This window comes from Leptodactylus fuscus, chromosome 7, assembly GCF_031893055.1.
Source record: "Leptodactylus fuscus isolate aLepFus1 chromosome 7, aLepFus1.hap2, whole genome shotgun sequence".
Taxonomy (NCBI): Eukaryota; Metazoa; Chordata; class Amphibia; order Anura; family Leptodactylidae; genus Leptodactylus; species Leptodactylus fuscus.
In genome coordinates, this window is record NC_134271.1 from 77,410,366 (window position 1) to 77,431,508 (window position 21,143).

Here is a 21,143-nt window from a genome sequence, read left to right on the forward strand (position 1 = left end):
CAGCACCTGCATCAGCCTCTGATTTCCTATGACAATTAGCCCCCACTCCTAGACTCGTCCCCAGACCTTGCACTCCACTAGGCCGGGTCCCTGCATAGCACCTGCATCAGCCTCTGATTTCCTATGACAACTAGCCCCCACTCCTAGACTCGTCCCCAGACCTTGCACTCCACTAGGCCGGGCCCCTGCACAGCACCTGCAGCAGCCTCTGATTTCCTATGACAACTAGCCCCCACTCCTAGACTCGTCCCCAGACCTTGCACTCCACTAGGCCGGGCCCCTGCACAGCACCTGCATCAGCCTCTGATTTCCTATGACAATTAGCCCCCACTCCTAGACTCGTCCCCAGACCTTGCACTCCACTAGGCCGGGTCCCTGCATAGCACCTGCATCAGCCTCTGATTTCCTATGACAACTAGCCCCCACTCCTAGACTCGTCCCCAGACCTTGCACTCCACTAGGCCGGGCCCCTATGTTGCGATTGGCCGTTGACCTTAACGCCTTCAGATTGCTGATTGGTTGCTCAGCGACCATGTGCGTCTCCCAAACAGAGCAGTGGGGCGGTCCCGGAACGCGCGCTTTGATTGGCTGAGTGGGTGCGGCTTGCGCCATGGCGTCATACGACTGGACGTGTTTCCCCGGGGGTCAGCTCGGTTCTATAAGTGAGAGATAAACCGGAAGCGAAGAGGTCAGAGGTGTCTCTGCCGAGGCCAGTGTGGGGAGCGTGGTGGGTGATGGACAGGATGTGTCCGGCGGCTTCATAGCCCAGAGAGTCCAGTGCCCCCTACTGACCTGACCTCTACTGTGTGTGTACTAACCCTCTGTGTCCTGAGGCAGAGCCTCTTGTGTAATCTTCCTATAGTGTCCAGGGCCCAGCTGTCATCATGGCTACCATTACCAGGGCTGTCACGATGTTGTAGAGTCCACTGTAATGTATGTGTGGGTCTGCCACTGCTTACCAGGCTCTTACGGTTCCTTTTCTTTCACTGCAGAACACACTGCCAGCATCTATCTCCTGCCCTCGCCAGGATGCAACTCCGGCGAATATCTGATGTCTGGGGCCACATAAAATGGCGTGGCTGGCGGTGTCTTTGTCCCCCACAGAGAGCAGCCTCCACGGAAGCGCAGCCTTTGCCTCCTCGTGCTCAGGTGGTCATTTGTGGAGGTGGGATAATGGGGGCATCTGTGGCTTATCACCTCACTAAGCTGGGATGGCATGATATCGTATTGTTGGAGCAGGGAAGGTGAGTGTTCGGTATGTCACAAACAAGGCAAGTGAGAGTTAAAAAACAAAAAACTTTAAGGCTAAGGCCACACATGGCAAAACGCTGCAGAAATGAATTGTTTTCCCAGCTCTTCAACAGTTTTTCTGCAAATCTACTTTTTTCTCCCAGTGCGTTTCTGCAAAGTGGGGCCTTAGCCTAAAATTGGTGACGTTTCCTTAGGATACATCATTAATGATAGTTCGGCAGGGATCAGACACCCTATTTCCCGGTTAAGAAACTGAAGAGACTGCCGTGTTTGGGAGGGCGCTGCAGCCCCTTCAGCACTTGCCAAGCACAGCTCTGTACTTGGTATTGCACCTCAGCTCACTCACTTGAATAGGACTGAGCTGCAGTCAGGCCATGTGACCTATGAACGTGGTGTCATGTCTTGTGAATAGAGATTGCTGCTGCTTCATACAGCTAATTTATGGGGGTCCATTACATATTATATGCAGAGTGAATCTCCAGGAACAGGGAAGTCTTTGTACATGCATGACATGACCCTGCAGCGTGTAACTCAAGAATCAGTGTGGGATAAGAATAGCGAGTGCAACTATGGTGTAGAATAAATACTGTAACCCAGGACTCAATACGGGATAAGCAATGTGATGTAGGTACTCAGTGACTCCACCAGCAGAATAGTGTGTCTATGCAGCTTGTAACTTACAATCAATATACTATAACTAATGTAATATAGTTACTGCAGATGAATAGGGAGTCCAGCTCTGGTGCATGGTACAGGCTCTATTCAAGATCATAAATTTATATCTGTTTTCATCAACTCCCCACCAGGTGTTTTCTGTTCTGATCTCCCTTTTGTTTTTTCCTTCTGAGCAGTGACATTATTGAGTGAGTCTGTAACATTTACAATTTCCCTGTTTCCTACAGGTTAGCTGCTGGCTCAACACGGTTCTGTGCAGGTGTAGTGAGCACAGTCAAACATATTTCCATAGAGACGGAAATTGCTGATTACTCAAACAAACTTTATCAGCAACTGGAAGCAGAGACTGGGGTCCCCACAGGCAAGTGTTTACCCTATGAAGAAGTGGCGTCCTATAGACAGCAGTGTACAATCAATAAAGGCCTAGTTACATTAAAAAAATATTGGGACACTTACCTGAGACAAGTGTCCATAGAAATTCTTGTTCCTATAATTATCTCATCTAAGGGTGTTGCCACACATTTTTCTGCCTGTAGCGTAGATGCACTTAGTGCTGCTGGTGCTTTCTCTTGCTGACCACCCATTGACTATATGCATCAAATACGGGTAGCTGCAACTGGATGCCGGTGCAGCACACCAGCATCCAGTCACATACTCCGCTCCAGATTAGGCCGCAATGAATGGGCCTAGTCAAGAGGAGGGAGTGTCTTCAGGCGGATTTGCGCGGCAACTCCACCTGAAGAATGAGCATGTCCGTTCTTTTTTCCGGGAGCCGGAACAAATGGCTCCTGAAAAAAACAGCTGATCGACTCCCATTGATTTCAATGGGAGCCGTCCTTTTGTTCAGGATTTTGAGGTGGATACGACCTAAAAATCCTGACCAAAATAAAAGGGTTCATTGCCATCTCTAACTTCCTGATCGCTGTATACAAAGCTCAATGAGCACTGTGTTATACAGGTATGGAAGTCGGCATCTGAAAATATAAAAATACCAAAAAACCTGAATGTATCTGATCAAAAATGACCTGTACAATTATTATAAATAACAATCAAAACATTAGACATTCCTCCACAATGGTAAGAATAAAAAAAATACATCGACAACCATATTCTTTGTCGATGGTTAATTTGTGTTTTGTTTTATTTATTTTTTTTAATGTTTATCTGCAGCACATTACTCTGCTACATATTATCCTCCCCCATGTAATTTGCATCAGCCAGTATAAGGCCCCGTTCACACGGGGCACAGAATGGCGGATTTTGGTCCCGATTCTGACGCGGGAAGCCCCTGTGTGGATGGGGCCTAATAGGCCGATACTGGCAAGCAAAAAGTGATATGTTTGTCCACAGGTCTAATACACCACTTATACCCTAGAGCAGATCTTATAATTCTGCTGCTTCAGAGCTGAAATATCCCACCACTCATTGTTTCTTTAGGCTGGTTTGACACAAGTGGGGGATATTTGAGGTAGGGTTCAAACTACCATTGGTGTCTGTTGAGAAAATGTCTGTTTAAAAAACACAAAAAACGGACACCTATCATAACGGACAGTAACTGATGGCTATCAGTTACTGTCCATTATATGTCTGTTGCTCATAGACCTCAATGTTAATTTAAAAGAAAAAAAAAGACACTTGCATGTAGGATCTTTTTTGTCCGCTTGAAAAAACGGACATGGTTGTAAACGGACGCTAAAGGACACAAGATAAAATCCCATTGAAATGAATGGAAATTGCAAACGGACCAGCTATTGTCCATTGCTAAAATCTTGTACAGACAATCGCCACGGACACTGCCGAGCGGACACCAATGGTAGTATGAACGCCCCCTTAGTGTTTTTTACATCCAAAAAGGTTTTATTTGGTTCTACAACAAAAAGGAAAACCTAACTTGCTCTGTCAAGAGGAGAGAGACAAGAAGGCAGGGAGGGTGGGAAACAGCAACAAAATACACAATAAACTGGGGAATTGTAACGTTCACAATAAAACAGTGGAATTGTAATATTGAGCACAAAAAAAGGATAAGGTCTCAGAGGTGGAGAAGGAGCTCCAGGAAAGGGAGTATAAAACAAGATCCGAAAAAAAGAAAAGACAAATAATTGAGATGAGCGAGTACTGTTCGGATCAGCCGATCCGAACAGCACGCACGCATTGAAATGAATGGACGTAGCCGGCACGCAAGGGGTTAAGCGGCCAGCCGGCGTCAAAGCGGAAGTACCAGGTGCTTCCATTCATTTCAATGCGTGCGTGCTGTTCGGATCGGCTGATCCGAACAGTACTCGCTCATCTCTAATAATTAAAGTAAAAGATATTCCACAACTTCCACACTTTCTGGTTTTGAGTGTTTTTAAAAAGTGTTTTAATATTTTATCCTTAGTATAGACCATAAACAGCCAGCCCATGGTTGTTTCTGATGCCCATACTATACATACAACAGGGCAATTGGCTCTGTAGCCTGTGTAATGGCGGGGCATTCGTACCGCAGCTCCGCTCCCATGCCCACTATAAAGGGACTGCAGCTAACTGTGGGTTAGTCAGTAAGTTGTAAATTGTGAATAACCCTACATACATGGGTTTTTTGGAAAAAATACAGGAACAATGATATGTGAATAAAAACACCAATGGCAAAAAAAATATAAAATGCTTAGCCATGCAGGTTTCTTTTATTATTTTGTGAAGTAGCCTAACTCCAGGTTCTGCACAGTTATCTGATGTAGCCCGCTGTTCATTGTACATGTGACTTAGTATCCGGTTAGTTTTGTTCCCTTGTGATGGACAGAGGAACTGAAAGTGTTAACTCATCACATGGAAGCTTCTTTTCTTGTGGGTTTTTTCTTTTGGTTACTCTCTGCATCGTCTAAGAATACACCCCCTACCTTTCCCTACAATGCTTCTCTAATTTTTTTTTCTTCATATAGATACCAGATAGAAATGAAACAATATTCATAAAAACTCAGCATCTTTTTACATTAAAGGGATTCTACCATTAAAACCTTTTTTTTGTGGATAAGACATCGGAATAGCCTTTAGAAAGGCTATTCGTCTCTTACCTTTAGACGAGGTCTCCACTGCGCCGTTCCTTAGAAATACCTGCTTTTACCGGTATGCAAATGAGTTCTCTCGCAGCGATTGGGGCGTTCCCACCGTTGCCAGAGAAGTGTTTCCAGCGCCACCTCCTCTTCTTCAGCAGCGTCATCTTCAGCCTCTTCTTCTGGCGCAGGCTCGTAACTTCTAGGCCTCGGGTCTTGGGCAGAGCAGACTGCGCAGGCGCACAGGCCACTGGAAAATGAATTCAGCGCACTGTCGGCTTTCCCGATCCGTGCCCGGTGTAAAGCGCTATCAGTCCCGGTACCGTAGCGCTTTACAGTCAGAAGGGCGTTTCTGACCATTAGCCAGAGACGTCCTTCTGCCTCGCGGCGCCAATCGCGCTGTGCTGTGGAGCCGGGAGGAACGCCCCCTCCCGCTCCTGATAATGCTAGTCTACGGACGAGCTGTGTGAGCAGAGGGAGGGGGCGTTCCTCCCGGCTCCACAGCACAGCGCGATTGGCGCCGCGAGGCAGAAGGACGTCTCTGGCTAATGGTCAGAAACGCCCTTCTGACCATAGAAGAGCTACGGTACCGGGCCGTAAGCTCTTTACACCGGGCACAGATCGGGAAAGCCGACAGTGCGCTGAATTCAGCGCACTGTCAGCTTTCTGGCAGTATATAGAACTGCCTGTGCCCGGATATGGTGAAAGGTCCTCTTTAAAATTAAATTCCACATGGTAGCAAGGAAAGTTTTACCATTTGGGAATCTATATATGCTGGATAAAAATCCTGAAGGGTCATGCATGCGGTGGGCAGTTCTTGTGTAAGAAGATGTTGTTACAGCCCCCCACTAATAGTAGGGCTAGTGTGAGGTATGTGATTCTCCAACAGCTCAGCATGTATTTTGCAGGTTACAAGAGGACAGGATCCATCTTACTGGCTCAGACTCAGGATCGGCTTATATCTCTGAGGCGAATGGTATCACGGTTAAGGTGAGAATTGGCATAGAGATTGGTAACTTCAGTGGGGCAGAGATTAACCCTTTATTTTGATTCATAGAATGAAGAGCATTCCATGTGAGATCATTACACCTAAGCAAGTTAGAGAGCTCCACCCCCTCATTAACATTCATGATCTGGTTGGAGCAATGTATGTGCCTGAGGATGCAGTGGTCTCTACAGCGGATATAACTCTGGCTCTGGTTACTGCAGCACAGAGTAAAGGTGAGAGCATAGCAGATGGTCTGGGGAAGTGACTGTACTGAGGGGTTTATATTGGAGTATCGGCAGCTAAGAAATTGTTCAGTGAATAATAATCACACATTCCCTGTCTTTTCTGCAGGTGTTCAGGTCCATGAGCACACGGCTGTCAACCATGTACTAGTAGAACGGGGTTGTGTCAGCGGCGTGGACACTGACCGGGGGCAGATCGAGTGCGAGTATTTTGTGAATTGTGCAGGCCAGGTAATAGGAGCCATAGTTCCCTGTACAGAAACAAATATCAGGATTATACCTATGTTCACCCTGTCCTCCATATTGATCAAAGAAAATATTACAGAACATATCTGACTTTTTACAGCATTGGTCTTCAATCTTTGGCGCTGGATTGGTTGCAAACTACAACTCCCAGCATCCTCTGAAAGAACAGTGTGTGCAACAGTTTTGCAAGGTGGCAATGTGGTCAACTTAAGCCTGTCCAGCTGTTGCAAAGTAAATCTCCCAGCAGGCTGTCAGAGGATGGTTGTAGTTTTGCAACATCTGAAAAACCCCTGGAGACCACTGCTAGGTACGCTATTGTGATGCTGAATAAGTATATATATGCTTCTCCTGCAGTGGGCTTATGAGCTTGGTCTGTCTAATGAAGAACCGGTCAGTATCCCACTTCATGCTTGTGAGCACTTTTACCTCCTGACTCGCCCACTCCGCACACCACTGCAGGATAACACTCCAAGTACGTGGTCAGCCCCTTACCCCATCTGTATGTTACTCAGTTCTTCTTGTTGCTGTATAAGCTATGTTCCCTGTCAGTGGTTGTTTTCTGGGTCCTGCTGTCCCAGGATCACACCAGTAACGCACAAGTTAAGTCCTATGGATAGAAAGTTCATGCTACCAGTCTCTTCTGGTATAAATCATTATCCATGGTATTTTGGCAGCATTAGATCTAATATGGCGCTAGTTCTTTTTTTTTTTTTTTCTTTTTTTTTCTTTTTTTTTACGTCATCTTCCTTTTCTGTCATTAGATGTTGTAGACCCTGATGGAAGGATTTACATCCGCAACTGGCAAGGTGGTATTCTGTCTGGAGGCTTTGAAAAAAATCCAAAACCCATCTTTACAGAGGGCCGTAATCAACTGGAAATCCAGAACCTGCAGGAGGACTGGGATCACTTTGGTAAAGTACATAAAAATGTGACCAATCCCTCTGAAATTGTGTGTCCCTAAATAAATATCTCTGCCCTTATAAGAGACATGGGGGGTGTTGGGAAATGAGTCTGATACTTGCTGTAGATTTTTGGGCTGATGTTGTGGTTTTTACTACAGAACCTCTACTAAGTGCTTTGCTGCGCCGGATGCCATCCTTAGAGGCTTTGGAAATCCTGCGTCTTGTGAATTGCCCAGAATCCTTTACTCCAGACATGCGTTGTGTGATGGGAGAGAGCCCAACCCTTTTGAGATACTTTACCCTTGCTGGAATGAACTCCCAAGGATGTTCCCTTGGAGGTGGGGCTGGAAAGTAAGTGCCCCTAATATTCAACTCCTTCATTAACCACTTTACACACGCTGAGACTGTCATCTTCTCTTCTTCACTCAGGTTCCTTGCAGAATGGATGGTCTATGGTTACCCACAAGATAATGTGTGGCCCCTGGACATCAAGCGCTTTGGGGCTTTACAGAGCAGTAGAACTTTTTTGCGGCACAGGGTGATGGAGGTCATGCGTGAGTACTGGGCAGTGATTATGGATAGGACATAGACTTGTAGGATCCTTTACCATTTGTATTGGTAAAAACAATCAACATATCCTCTGCTCTTGGCTTATGCAGCTTTGATTTATGACCTGAAAGTGCCACGTTGGGATTTCCAAACTGGGCGACAGCTGCGCACATCCCCTCTCTATGATCGACTTGATGCTCAAGGGGCACGATGGATGGAGAAGCATGGATTTGAGAGGGCCAAGTACTTTGTACCCCCTGGGAAAGGTCTGTAAAATTCGGAGTCTGGGATTGTAAAATGCCATATAATTTTTTTATTTTTTATGGACAGATCTTTGATCTTGTAACACTGCTGTTTTCTTCCACAGATCTGCTGTCTCTAGACCAGAGTAAAACCTTCTATAAACCAGATTGGTTTGATATTGTGGGCTCTGAAGTAAAGTGCTGTAAAGAGGCTGTGTGTGTCATAGACATGTCATCCTTCACCAAGTTTGAGATCAGCGTGAGTGCCCTCAGAATCCTACTTGCTTTGTTTATCTGGACTATGGTTTTGGTCATATTTCCCTGGACACCTTTTTACTCTCTCACCTCCAACTCCAGTGTACATGCTCATACTGGATGTTGTTTATACCTTATTTCAATTGGCGTATTATAAGCCTGAATTTTATGACACAGTTTTGGTCCAATTAAGTTATGGGGTCTTCAGAGAAGCCATGTCCGCGTTTCTAGCAAGTCGGAAAATTTTACTGTAAACTGGAGGCGCTTAGATGCATCACCTTAACTCCAGTGTCTATTCATAGCCACAATAGTAAATATGAGTCAGTGTTTTTAGCTTGTGGCATGCATAACTTGTGGTCCCCTAATATTCCTTCTCTTGTAGTCTCCAGGGGATCAGGCTCTGGACACCCTCCAGTATCTTCTTTCCAATGACGTGGATGTTCCTGTGGGGCACATTGTCCACACCGGAATGCTGAATGAGCGTGGAGGATATGAAAATGACTGCAGCGTGGTGCGGCTCCAGAAACGCAGGTACACAGCTGGACAAGGGTAGAATTGTTATACTGCAGCTGGGGGCTCAAGTGGATTATGGACACTTGTACCAGAAGCATCACACAAATAGAGAACAAGCCATAACATACAAGAACTAGCCCCTGTCATGATATATAGGTGTGATCTCCTCAAATCTCCTATAACATGCACTTTATTTCTTTGGAGAAAGAGATATAAGGCCTGCCAGACGCTTACAGTGCTGTTCTTGCCAGTGACCCCCTTGTATGTGTGATGGTTGGTGAAAAGCCACAGGATTCCACAGCTCTTATCAGTGCTCTGAGTTCAATAGTTGGGGTGTAGCAGTGAGCTAGTGAGTGATTCATTTCTGTAAAGAATGGTGGTCCCACAGCTTTAAGGTCAAAGTGTCTTGTCTTATTGGTCAGAACATTAACCCTTCTTGTATCATTTTGCAGCTTTTTTATGATCTCTCCCACAGACCAGCAGGTGCATTGCTGGTCATGGCTAAAGCAGCATTTGCCAAGTAACAGTGACTTGTTTCTTGAAGATGTGACCTGGAAATATACAGGTGAGTAAAGATCAACCTGCTGGGCTCCACCTCCTGCTCTGTGGTTACTGGTTTCAGATTAGATTTTTTTTGTTTGTTTGTTTTTCAGCTTTAAACTTGATTGGTCCACGTGCTATGGATGTTCTCTCAGAGCTGTCCTATGCCCCAATGACCCCAGACCACTTCCCATCACTATTCTGCAAGGTTAGAACCACACAGTGCTTTTCCTGCTTAGCACAATGAGACCCCAGTGTACATCCTAATCTTTTCTATATGTGCACCCTTTCTGTGCAGGAGATGAGTGTGGGATATGCCAATGGAATCCGGGTAATGAGTATGACACACACTGGAGAGCCAGGCTTTACCCTCTACATTCCTATTGAGGTGAGTTACATAAAACAGTCAGTGACCTAGATTTACATAATGGTTTGTGCCTAGAAAATAGCCAAAAATGTACCTATATTTGAATCATAATGGCACACCAGTCTTAATAAACTCTTCCCATATTGTTCAAATTTTAAGACCAATTGCATAGAGTGACTGTTTTGATATTTGCCCTATGATACTCCTGCAGTATGCACTACACGTCTACAATGAGATCATGAGTGTGGGTCAGAAATATGGAATTCGTAACGCTGGTTATTATGCCCTGCGGAGTCTGCGCATCGAGAAGTTCTTTGCCTTTTGGGGCCAGGATCTGGACCCATTCACCACTCCACTCGAATGTGGACGGGAGTTCCGGGTCAAGTTGGACAAGGTAGACAATTATTTATATGGTGAACAGATTTGTGCAATAGCATGACACGTTGTCTCCTTCCATCACTACTGTTATTATGTCAGACCCTATAATATTTGCATTTACTGTAGACTCTGCTCCCCTCCTCCTTAGTCATTGGCTGGGGCTATAGTCACATGAAGTATAAGTGCTGTACTTTTTTTTTTTTATGCTGTGATTTTGTGCATATTCGTTTCTCTATTGAAAATCTCAGGTAAAAGAACTGTATATAAAGTGGACACTCGAGTGACTTTGTTCCTTTAACTGCTTTAAAAAACAAGTAAAATGCATTAAAATCTCAACCGAAGAATTGTTTCTTTGTACTATTACAGCATGTTTCCAATTGTGGCATACATCTTATAGATTTTTTCAGTCTAACCACTGTTTGTTTCTGTTCCCCAGGGCTATGACTTCATTGGCCGAGATGCATTGTTGCGTCAACGTGAAGAGGGCATATTTAAGCGATTCACAATGTTTATCTTGGAGGATCATGACACAGATCTGGACTTGTGGCCCTGGTGGGGGGAGCCAATTTACCGAAATGGAGAGCATGTGGGCAAGACAACCAGTAGTGCCTATAGCTACACATTGGGGAGACATGTGTGTCTGGGGTTCATCCACAGCCCTAACCCAGTCACCCCAGAGTTTATCAACCGAGGAGAGTATGAAATAGAGATAGCCGGCCAAAGGTTCCAGGCCAAAGCCAAACTATACCCTTTCAGCTCTTTGTTTACCCAGAGACGCAGGAAGGAAGACATGGAGATGGGGTATTGAGGATAAGATGTGCTGAAGGACACTAAAAGGGTTAATGCCATGGTCATGCAGGGGACCTTGCACTGTGACCTAGGGAGAGTGAGGGGAGATACAGAGGTCCGAATAACAAAGTTCTGGTGTGCTGCCCTCAGGGGCACTTTTGCTAAGCCTATACTTAATGATCTCTATATGCAATCTGGGGGGAGGAATAAATGACATAGGGGTCATTCAGCTGCACCACAAATCTGACAGTGCAATGGTTTATGACCAAGCGCATTCGAGGGAAGATGCCCCCCTACTGTTGTGTTATGTCCCTTTATTTCTTCAGACTATCTGTGGAAGAATCCATTATAGTTATCATATGTCATAGACTCAGTGACATCTAGTGGCTATGGTAGGTTGACCTCCAGTCCTAAGATCTCCATATGATCTCTTGGTTTTTATCTGTTTTTACAACTTGCAGCGTCTCTTTTATTCTGAAGTTCCCATGTATTTGCACGGGTCCTGTCTTGCCAGTTGTTGAAACCATTACAGTTCCTCTGTAATGGCTCCAATACCATGCGAGATGAAGCACAGACAAATGCACTTTAATACCTGGACATTGATCTGGGACCGGAGAGCACTAACCCCATCCTGGGTGATGCCTCATAACCTGTGTGACAGATTTGTGCTGAATGCTCATGTCCTGGATACTTCATTTTTATCAATACAGGAAGGGGGGGTACTCTGACCATAAGAGGAGATGGGGTCTGTAACTTCAGGAGTGCCAGTCCTTCCCTATCAAATACTCTGCAATGTTTATATCATTTTTACTGTTCTTGTATATACAGGAGCTGACAATAAACAAGTGTTTATCTGCGGCTGATGCTTCTCTTTAGATACCAATTTAGATACATGTCGGGTTTTTCTGTCCGCTTGAAAAGTCTGACATCTTTACAAGCGGACAGTGAAGGAAGGGCACAGAGTGCAAAAGAACGCACCCGATCGCCATTTAAATAAATGACAAGTGTCACGGACACAGCTAGTGTCCGCTTCTAATGTCCATGCGAGATTTTGAACGGACACTAGGAGCGGACACTACCTGTCGGACACAGACGGTAGTGTGAACGCCCCCTTATGTATCCGTTTTTTTTAACTGATCCATTTAATGGATCAGTTAAAAAAAAAAACGGACACATTAATATCAGTTAGTGTCTGTTTTTTTATACTGTCCGTTTTTGGTTTTTTTTTCTGTTTTATGCTTTCTGAGCATGTACAGAAAATAACGGACTGTAACTGATGGCCATTAGTTGCTGTCTGTTATATGTTCGTTGCCCATAGACCTCAATGTTTAAAAAAAAAAAAAGACACTTTCTGTCCGTTTTTTCAAGCAGACAAAAAAACCTGCATGTGTGATTTCTCTGTCCGCTTGAAAAAACGGACATGGTTGTTAACGGACCCTTAAGGACACAAACGGACAACAGATGAAATCTCATTGAAATGAATGGAAATTGTAACAGACACAGCTAGTGTCTGTTGCTAAAATCTTGAACAGACAGTAGCAATGGACACTGCAGTCGGATACCAACGGTAGTGTGAACGCCCCCTAAACGGTAAAACATGAACAAGTTAGAACTAGACATTCCAAAGGTACACCAGATTTTCAAACCGCATTAGACACTTTGTAGAATCTGGTGCAGTTTAAGACTGTCTAGTCTATTTTAGTTTATCTTTCTGTAAAACTGTTAAGTTTTATAACACAATGATAGAGCTTCATGTACAGGATCTTGTTCCTTCCCAAATGTGGTCTGCAATCTGTCGGTGTCTGGTAGCCGGGTCTCTGGGCATACACTTCCCCTGTGTTCTTTTCTGGGTCTGGATCCTATTTTGTGCTGTGGCTACAGGTTCATGGAGAATATGTAATTCCTGGACTCTACCATCCCTGGATCTGTTTACCTGACAAATTACTGTTCACAAACTGTCCTTTGTCAGTTGCCTCCTGTGCTGTAGCCCTGTCCTTACATTACCCTGGAGTGATTTCAGCACCCCTCTTCCAATCACTGTGGACCTTATAAGCTATGCCTCTACTAAGGCCCTCATATGCAGACAAACTAGCGTCAGAAGCTCCAACATCCACTTGCCAGGTCCTCTGCAGAGGAAGCATGTTTATTTTACACACCTATAAAATCAGCAAAGAAAATAAGCAGCATTATGAAGTGATAACTCTTTCTAAACAGTTGCCCTGCTCTGTGCAGATTAATTCTTTCATGGTTATCTAAGTGCATATGCAGAAATGTGTAAGTTAACCTTCATGTGTAGTTAGAACATGTACTGTGACACAAATAGTGTGACAGTGAATATATGTCTCCCCAGCAACCCTTGCGGTGACATCTCAGCCATCTCTACATCCACTTTTAGTTCTGCTGGGCCGCTCACTGACTTAGTGAGGAGGAGTTCTCCCCTGTGCCTGCCGGCTTGTCGTACTTCCAAACCACGATGACCTTTGCCCTTTATTAGTGTAAAGCGCTGGCTGTCTCCTTGGGAGCGTGGAGCGGTCATGGTGAACAAAACTCTGGGCACAGACAAATGGGACTGCAAAGGGATGTAGTGGAAAGAGATGGAGTGGGGGGCGTCCAGGCAGCTGCTGCTTCCCAAGGAACATGGTGTCCGCTCACACTGGCTGCATAGAGAAAGGAGGGAGAAGTGATCAAACTGCACCACACATTGGCATGTAAAAAGCTATAGTCACTCTGGCCCAGGGCAATTAAGGAGGATCTTGCACCACCTCCACCAATTCATATTCTTAGTATATTTGATGAATGTGACATCACTGACTTGTGAAGCCCCACCTTTGTTTTATGCATACTACTGTTATCAATACCTAAGTTCTAGGAAAACCTTAAGAACTAATGCAAAATGATAACATTCAGTACTGAATGTCCCACCTCATCATTAACTTTATACAACACCAGTAGCTCATTTATATCATCCTCATAACCCTGGTGTAGCTAAAAGGGCGATTGGATTTACATGGGACTACAGCACCTGGAGAGCCCCTTCATGCATAGGTACTGGCATAGGTGGAACAGAGATCTGTCATCACATACACAAAGAGGACATCATAGCTAGTTCATTTCTACCCATACTCACTGACTGGAGACTTTGACGTATGTCACGTTCATCTTGGGTTTTGGACACTCAGGTCGGACACAGGTGAAGCCTCCATAATGATTAACACATTGTTCACCTCCAGAACAAGCTGAATGATTGGAGACACATTCATCTACATCTGGAGAAGAGAAGAATCCAGTGACAGTAGCTGTGCACAGAGAACAACATGCATTATACTGACCATCTTACCTTTACAACTGTTCTGTTGCGAATCCAAAAGATAACCCTGTGGGCAGACACAGTGGTATGACCCAGGTGTGTTCACACATTCATGCACACAGATCTTTGAGCCTGCTTTTCCTTGGTACAAACCACATTCATCGATATCTGTGGGAGAAGGAAAAGACAGAATACAGAAATAGAGGACCTTCTTCGGTCCTGATAGTTTTTCAATACATTAATATACAGTAGAAATATTTGCGCTTTTGTCGTGTTCAGCTCACACTAGATTGTCAAAGTTGGATATAGTGTAACAAATTGTAAGCAATGATCTTCAATGGTATAAGGTCTTCAGCCTCTGGGTGTAAACAATGATTGTCTCACTCACTGACGGTAAGCAGAAATCCGAAAGTGTTTTGATAAGCGATAATAATATGGTTTTCACCCAGAATGTGATGTCATTGACCATTATAGAATCATTACACAACGATCATTCAGGATCAATGAAATTTCTGGTTTTTGTGGCTATGTGTATTTATTTTTGGTTGACTATTGATCATCTCTATAATACACTGAGACAAATCAGACGGGAGCAGTTACCCTGACAGAGGCCTCCGCTTTGGATGACATATCCAGGTTCACAGGCACAGTGCTGAACTCCCTGGGAGGTGGAACATTTGGCTGGACGCAGGGATGAGGTGTTGGTCACAGATGTAAGCTCTATGGACAGGAAAATTACACGGGTAGATGAAACATCCCTGCTACTGACACTCCACCTAGCTACTAATCTCATCTGAAAGACATACAGTAATATTGAGAATGGGGGTCTCTTTTGGGATTCCTTGATTGTAACAATGGAATCAACCTACAATGAGAGTTAGATCTTCTAGGTAGTTGGGGCCACTAGTTTAGAGGAAGCCCCAGTATTTACATTGACCAGACCAACTCACTGCTGAGGACATCAAACAATACAGGATTTCTATACAGCTTAATTTTGATCTAATTACCTGCCCAATAAACTAGCTCCGCCCACTGTGATGACATCATTTTAATACCTATAGTTCTCTACACATTTAACGCTCCCTTCTGATTCAGACTCTGTTCCTTTTATCTAGATTGATCATCAGCTCCTCAACTTCTGCACTTTATACACAACAGACAAAATGAATCGGTTCATCATCTATTCCCCACATTACGGTAAATCCTTCCACACAGACATGAGATTTATAGCCAAACACTGACCATGTTCTGTCTCCTTACCTGTATCTGCTCATACATACCCTCAACATATACCACTCAGCAACTGCAACCACCTCTACAGACTCCTATTTCTCCTCACTTCTCTACTTTTCATCTCTTACTTTCCTCCTTCTCTCTATACCGCATGGATTTCTCCCGTACTGCTCCCTTTTTCAGCCTAAATTTTATTTATTTATTTTATTAATTAATTAGGAGAGGTGAAAGAAAATAAAAAAAAATATAAATAAATAAAACATACATACGTACATACTCTTCTGTCTCAATTGCTCTGGTGTCCTCCTAGCACAGTTCGGTCCTGCTACTTAGCTGCAGACTGTGCATGCCCACAGGCCACGAAAAGATGGCCGCTTACAATACTGTGTAAGTGGCCACTTTCTCGTGGCCTGTGGGCATGCGCAGTCTGCTCTGCCCGAGGCCTAGAAGTCTGAAACCTGTGCCGGAAGAAGAGGATGAAGAGGCCGTTGCTGACAAAGATGGAGGCGGCGCTGGAGAGAGTTCTCTCGCAGCATTGGGGACGCCCCCAGTGCTGCGAGAGAACTCATTTGCATACTGACAAAAAACGGGATTGAAAGGTTCCGACGTATTAAGGAGAAAAAAACGTGTTTGATAGATAGGATCCCTTTAAAGTGTTCACTATGCAGCCAAAAATATATGTTTATAGGTTTAGGTATAGGTTTGTAGGTCTGACCGTTTTAGACATGGGGGTACCTAATGTGTGTATTTTATAGTATAATCTAGTGAAAGGGGGGATTTGAACTTTTATTTATTAAATTTGTTTTTAAGTGTTTTTTTTTTTTTTTTTTTTTTTTTTAGCCCTGCAGGGAGCTAGAACCTGCACAGTTCACTTGTTCCATGAGCAATACGACTGTATTGTACCTATTGAGTTTTGTTGAAGTCAAACCTCAATAGATACAATACTATGACAGGCCTGTCATGGTAGTAGGTCAGCTCCTGCAATCTTGCCATGCGGGACCTGTCCTACAAAACAAAAGTTAAAGTAAGTACCAGAGGGGAAAGTGGTCACATCAGGGAGTCAAACGATGAAACAGCGAAGACCCGACAATTATGGCGTTCACTCTGCTTTTAAGAAGGTGCCATATTTAAAACCCCATCATCCACCATAATAGTAAAGCATATGTCAGAGAGGGGTTAAACAAATTCCATCCATATACAGTGTGCCAATTATTGCTACATGTTTGGCTGTGGTTTTCAACCTTGAAACCTGGGCCCAGTTGCTTGGGAATTACAACTGGAAGCTGCAGTGAAAACCAACTGTTTACAACTGTATTTTTGCTGCAGGTCAGGTCCATTGCGGGATGTGTGCAGTAGACATTAGGTTGGGGGCTTAGCCTTTGGTCTTTTCCCTTTTTTTGTTTCTCCTTCCTCTCTTTTCCTCTTCTTACCCATCCTCATACCCTTTTCCCAGTGCCTTCTTTTCTCCTCTTGTCCCCCCCCCCCCCCCCCACACACTTTCTCTTGTTACCTTCTTGACTAGCAGTCCCCCTTGCCATTGTGAATTTTATGGTGCCTAGGGTATTATATTTGGGCCTGTTCTGGGTTTATATTGCCCAGGTTATACATCTGTTAACTTCTGAAAGTGGTTTATCTGTGTTGGGATTGTATGTGCAACCCTGCTGAGTTGAGCAAGAGATACACTGAGAGACTGTTACTGCTGTGAGGTAAAGTAGTCTGGGCATTATGGTTGTGCTGTAGGTCCCTCTCTTGTGGATGGCCAGTGAAAGAGCAGTCTTGTTGTGGATAACTATGTAGGCATCCTATGTATAAAAGGACTGTGTTCTATCAGAGGTTTACAACTATAAGCTGTGTCTTCAGTGGTAGACTTTGCAACCACCAAGATGACTGCCTCACATTTGTCTCTGTAACCATTAAGGCTGAGTTCACACAGGTATGCACGCCTTTTGCATCTAGCTGGAGGAAGAATGGGCAACTCCCTTGTTTTATGTGTAAATCCACATGTAGTTTAATCTATGTACACTGTACATTTAAGGTTGTAGTCTTACCTCCTTGAGGGTATATGGAACACACTCTGCAGCCACTCTGTGCAGTGTCCTGATGTGGACTTTATGGTTATATATTTAGGTGAAAAAACTGTGGCATGCAGCAGTAGACAGGGCTCACTTGGCTAGAAGACCCCAATTTGTATCAACACTAATAGGGCTTATATCTTTGGAGAGGCTGAGTAGATTTGGATAACCAAAACTCTCATTGCTCAGTATCTTGCAGATGATGTACGTCAAGGACTTTTAAATTCAACCACCACTGATTCTTACTCTTTCTGTGACAAAGTCAAGGACTTTTAGTAGACTGATGGCTTATCCTCTTTAAGCCTAAAATGTGCCATGACTTTCACTTCATTCTTACTCTCACTCTATGTTGCATACATCTTTCAGATAAAACACAACCCTCCGTGCTGTAGACTGTAAGCTCCTGTGATCTCCTTGTATCATCTTTGCTGGTAAAACTACTTTCTTACATACTTAAGTATGAGGTTCCACAATGTGAAAGCGCAGCTTTTTTTTTTTGCAGATTTTTTGAGCCCACCATACCGAAGGGAATTGTCTAAGAGCTTCCTTTATATTTTTCACTCCTTTTCAAGCAACTCTTGACTTTGTCAATCTGCATCACAAACTGCAACAAAACACTCTGCGTTTCCACAATGTGGGGCCTTAGCCTATAGGGGTTTTCTAGATTTTTTTTTTACAAAAATTGCCTGATGGCAAATATGTGCATATCTACTCCGCAGCATCTGCTACCCCTTTGTCTACAGATACACTGAGCTGACATGGGCAGATCTTGGTCTGGGTACACTCAATCCCTCCACAGTCCTCAGTTGATACCGCTGCAGACAGCAGGCTGCCCACTCCAAGTCTGGTTGTCCATGCAGGTTCTGGATTCAGAGCCAGTCAGCTGGTAGCTTGGGTCACATAGGAAATGCAGCTCATGGCCCACCTTCAGCTTTTTGCCTAGTATTCGACCATGACGTGGTGGTTTTAACTGTGGACAGGAATCTGTGATATGATAAAACCATAGTGAAAAAAAGAATTAGCAGTCTGATAGACAATGGGGGTTAAGAAGGGGAGTTCTACACCCACCTTTATCTTCTTGTTTCTGCAGCTGCAACCTCAGCTGGTTGAGTCTTCTGCCAAGTGTCCTTATGCCCCGCAGATACGAGGCCTCATGGTCAGTAAGCAACTTCTGAACCTGGCGGAGGATTCTGAGAGCCTCACGCTGATCAGGACAGGCCTGGGGATACAGAACATTGAATGTATTACCTGATTTATCCATACGCCCAAATCATAACATTTCTTGGAAACTTGGCCCTTGATTTGTGAGCCATGGGTGACAATGATGATAGGAGCAATATATGGTGTGTGAGATAAGGAGATTTTTTTTTTCTTTGTGAGCTCTTCGGATTAGAAATGAGGGGCAAAATAACTTACACTGATAACTTACCTCCCCAGGGGTGTAGCTATAGGGTGCAGAGGTAGCAGTTGCTACTGGGCTCTGGATCCTGAGGAAGCCCCAAAGGTCCATCTACCCCTTAAAATATACAACTATTCTAAACAGCACAAGGTATATTAGGGCCCCATTAGAAATTTTGCACGGGAGCTACAGTTTCACCTCTGCCAATCCCCCAACCCACAACTCTTAAGTAGCTTTCCCATTTTTTACGTGTCTCCTGAGTACTCACCTGCCCCTCACAGTCACCCAGTAGATGGAGGGAAACACTCAGAAGGAGAACAGTCTTCAACATTGTGTCTGTACAATTCGAAAATCAGATTTCAGATGTTTTCCTGTAGTACTGGAGACGGATAGCAGACGCCTCACAACTTGCACATCCTACATGATGGGTAATGACACAATGGATGGGATCTTATAATAGAAGCATACCTCTACCATCTGCATGTTTATGAGATCATGCATGGAGTTGGCACCTCAGATGGAAAGCAAAGTTCCCACAAACTGTATCTCTGTTATATTACATTTGCGTCACCTTTAAAAGCACAGCATGGCGGCATGGATTTCCTCCCACGTCCCAAAGACATGCTGATAGGAAATTTAGATTGTGAGCCCTAATTGACAGTGAGCATTGACAGTATATGTGTGGGGGGGATTATTAAGATCAATGCTCTGACGTCACGTCAGCTAGAATCATGAAACTGCCAGAACCTCTTCATAATTCCGGTGCACCATGGGAGGTTCTGTACACCAGAAGTGAAATCTACGCCAGTCGCTTTTCTCAATAGTGGTGAATTTTTTGGTGCAAAAACATTAGTGCAGCAAAAATGCGCCTCTTTACACCAGAAAACTGACATATTTTTGTTTAATAAATTTGGCCCAATGTCTGTAAAAGCAATGTAATACGTTACCACAATACAAGCGAGAGAAAGAAAATAGAAACGTTAATATAAAATAGACATTTGTATGAAACTAAGTCAGCCCCCACCTGCCAATATACTTGGGGCCCAATTCCTGAACAATTTAGCAGCAGACACTCACCGTCCAGGAGTCTCCAAAGAGATGTGATGCTGTTGGAGGGAATAGGATTTAGTGTGCGCTACTAAAGACACATTACCTCTACATTCCTAGCAGCCAGGCGGGGTCATTTCCCAGCCTGGTAAACATCTGAGCAGCAACAAGACTTGTTTGTTAGAGCTGTGTCCGCAGAGCGTCACTTCTCATCAAGTTCACAACGCAGAGCATTGCATCTCTAGCACCAGATGGGGAGCAGTCTGCCTCTTCAGGCATCATCTGCAGAGCATCACTTCATATAAACAGAAGAGTAACTCAAGTCATCTGCAGAGCATTGCATCTCATTTAGATAAGACTGTATGCCATTTCATCACATATAATCCTGTAGATCATTGCTTCTTGCCAGACTTCACAGTACCAGGCACTCTGCAGAGCTTTACTCAAGTGCTTATTCACACAAAAGGGTTCTCTGGGCTTGTGCTAGCCAATTGTATTAACAGCCAGTACATGGCCCCATAGACAGTAGTAAATCTATTCACTAATCTGTTTTTTTTTTTGTTTTTTTTTAGGGTCTGTGTTACTGACACATTAAATGATAGAACATACCATTTCCCAGGCAGTTTTCATGGATCCTTCAATAGTCTATGAGGGACCCAAGAAAACAGATTATCCTCAGGTGAACACTTGGCTGTGAAAAACTACTTTATCATGGTCAAGTGCATGGCACATTTGTGTGAATAAGCACTGACAATGAGCCATCAGTAAACATTGCACTCATGCCTATAGATGCAGATGTGTACTGAGCCCTGTACCACAACTTCACACTCCCACTAGAAATCAGCTCTGCCAATTGGATCCAGACCTTCAGCCAGCAGACAAATAACTCAGTGTATAAAGATTTTATGCAAATACTTATAGAGGGAAAATTACTGAGAAAAACATCCCCAGAAATTGCCCATCTCACCCAAGACATTTACACTCTATGGTATTGTCTACTGATATATCTGAGGCTAGCCATACACATAAGATACAAATCGTCCGCAATGTGGCCGATTAGTCATGTGATTATTTGTATGAGGGATCCCGCCATCAACATAAACAACTAAACCGGAAAAG

At 44.1% G+C, this 21,143-nt stretch overlaps 2 protein-coding genes across 5 annotated transcripts; one reads left to right on the forward strand and one right to left on the reverse strand.

Annotated features, from left to right (window-relative positions):
- The first annotated feature begins 597 nt into the window (after positions 1 to 597).
- On the forward strand, positions 598 to 11,824 carry PDPR (pyruvate dehydrogenase phosphatase regulatory subunit). 3 transcript variants are annotated; one of them, XM_075282186.1, is made up of 18 exons: positions 598 to 688; positions 993 to 1,244; positions 2,154 to 2,287; positions 5,864 to 5,945; positions 6,013 to 6,176; positions 6,295 to 6,416; positions 6,786 to 6,903; positions 7,193 to 7,342; positions 7,492 to 7,684; positions 7,763 to 7,887; positions 7,993 to 8,148; positions 8,250 to 8,383; positions 8,762 to 8,910; positions 9,345 to 9,457; positions 9,546 to 9,640; positions 9,731 to 9,820; positions 10,011 to 10,193; positions 10,614 to 11,824. In XM_075282186.1, exons 2-18 carry the CDS (start codon positions 1,030 to 1,032, stop codon positions 10,983 to 10,985), a joined length of 2,595 nt encoding a protein of 864 aa, XP_075138287.1. In that variant the 5' UTR covers positions 598 to 688; positions 993 to 1,029; the 3' UTR covers positions 10,986 to 11,824. The 3 variants fall into 3 exon arrangements, with proteins under 3 accessions (XP_075138287.1, XP_075138285.1, XP_075138286.1); XM_075282184.1 differs by having other exon boundaries at positions 607 to 806; XM_075282185.1 differs by having other exon boundaries at positions 607 to 727.
- Positions 11,825 to 13,169: 1,345 nt separating this feature from the next.
- Positions 13,170 to 20,137, reverse strand: LOC142212662 (fibulin-7-like). Of its 2 annotated transcripts, none has more exons than XM_075280641.1 (8): positions 20,055 to 20,137; positions 19,246 to 19,356; positions 18,647 to 18,797; positions 18,392 to 18,562; positions 14,874 to 14,993; positions 14,304 to 14,441; positions 14,094 to 14,232; positions 13,170 to 13,623 (listed from the first exon to the last, which is right to left on the reverse strand). In XM_075280641.1, the coding sequence occupies exons 2-8, from the start codon at positions 19,306 to 19,308 to the stop codon at positions 13,263 to 13,265; spliced, it is 1,143 nt and encodes a 380-aa protein (XP_075136742.1). In that variant the 5' UTR covers positions 19,309 to 19,356; positions 20,055 to 20,137; the 3' UTR covers positions 13,170 to 13,262. The 2 variants fall into 2 exon arrangements, with proteins under 2 accessions (XP_075136742.1, XP_075136741.1); XM_075280640.1 differs by having other exon boundaries at positions 19,246 to 19,394; positions 20,055 to 20,087.
- Between the last annotated feature and the right edge of the window lie 1,006 nt (positions 20,138 to 21,143).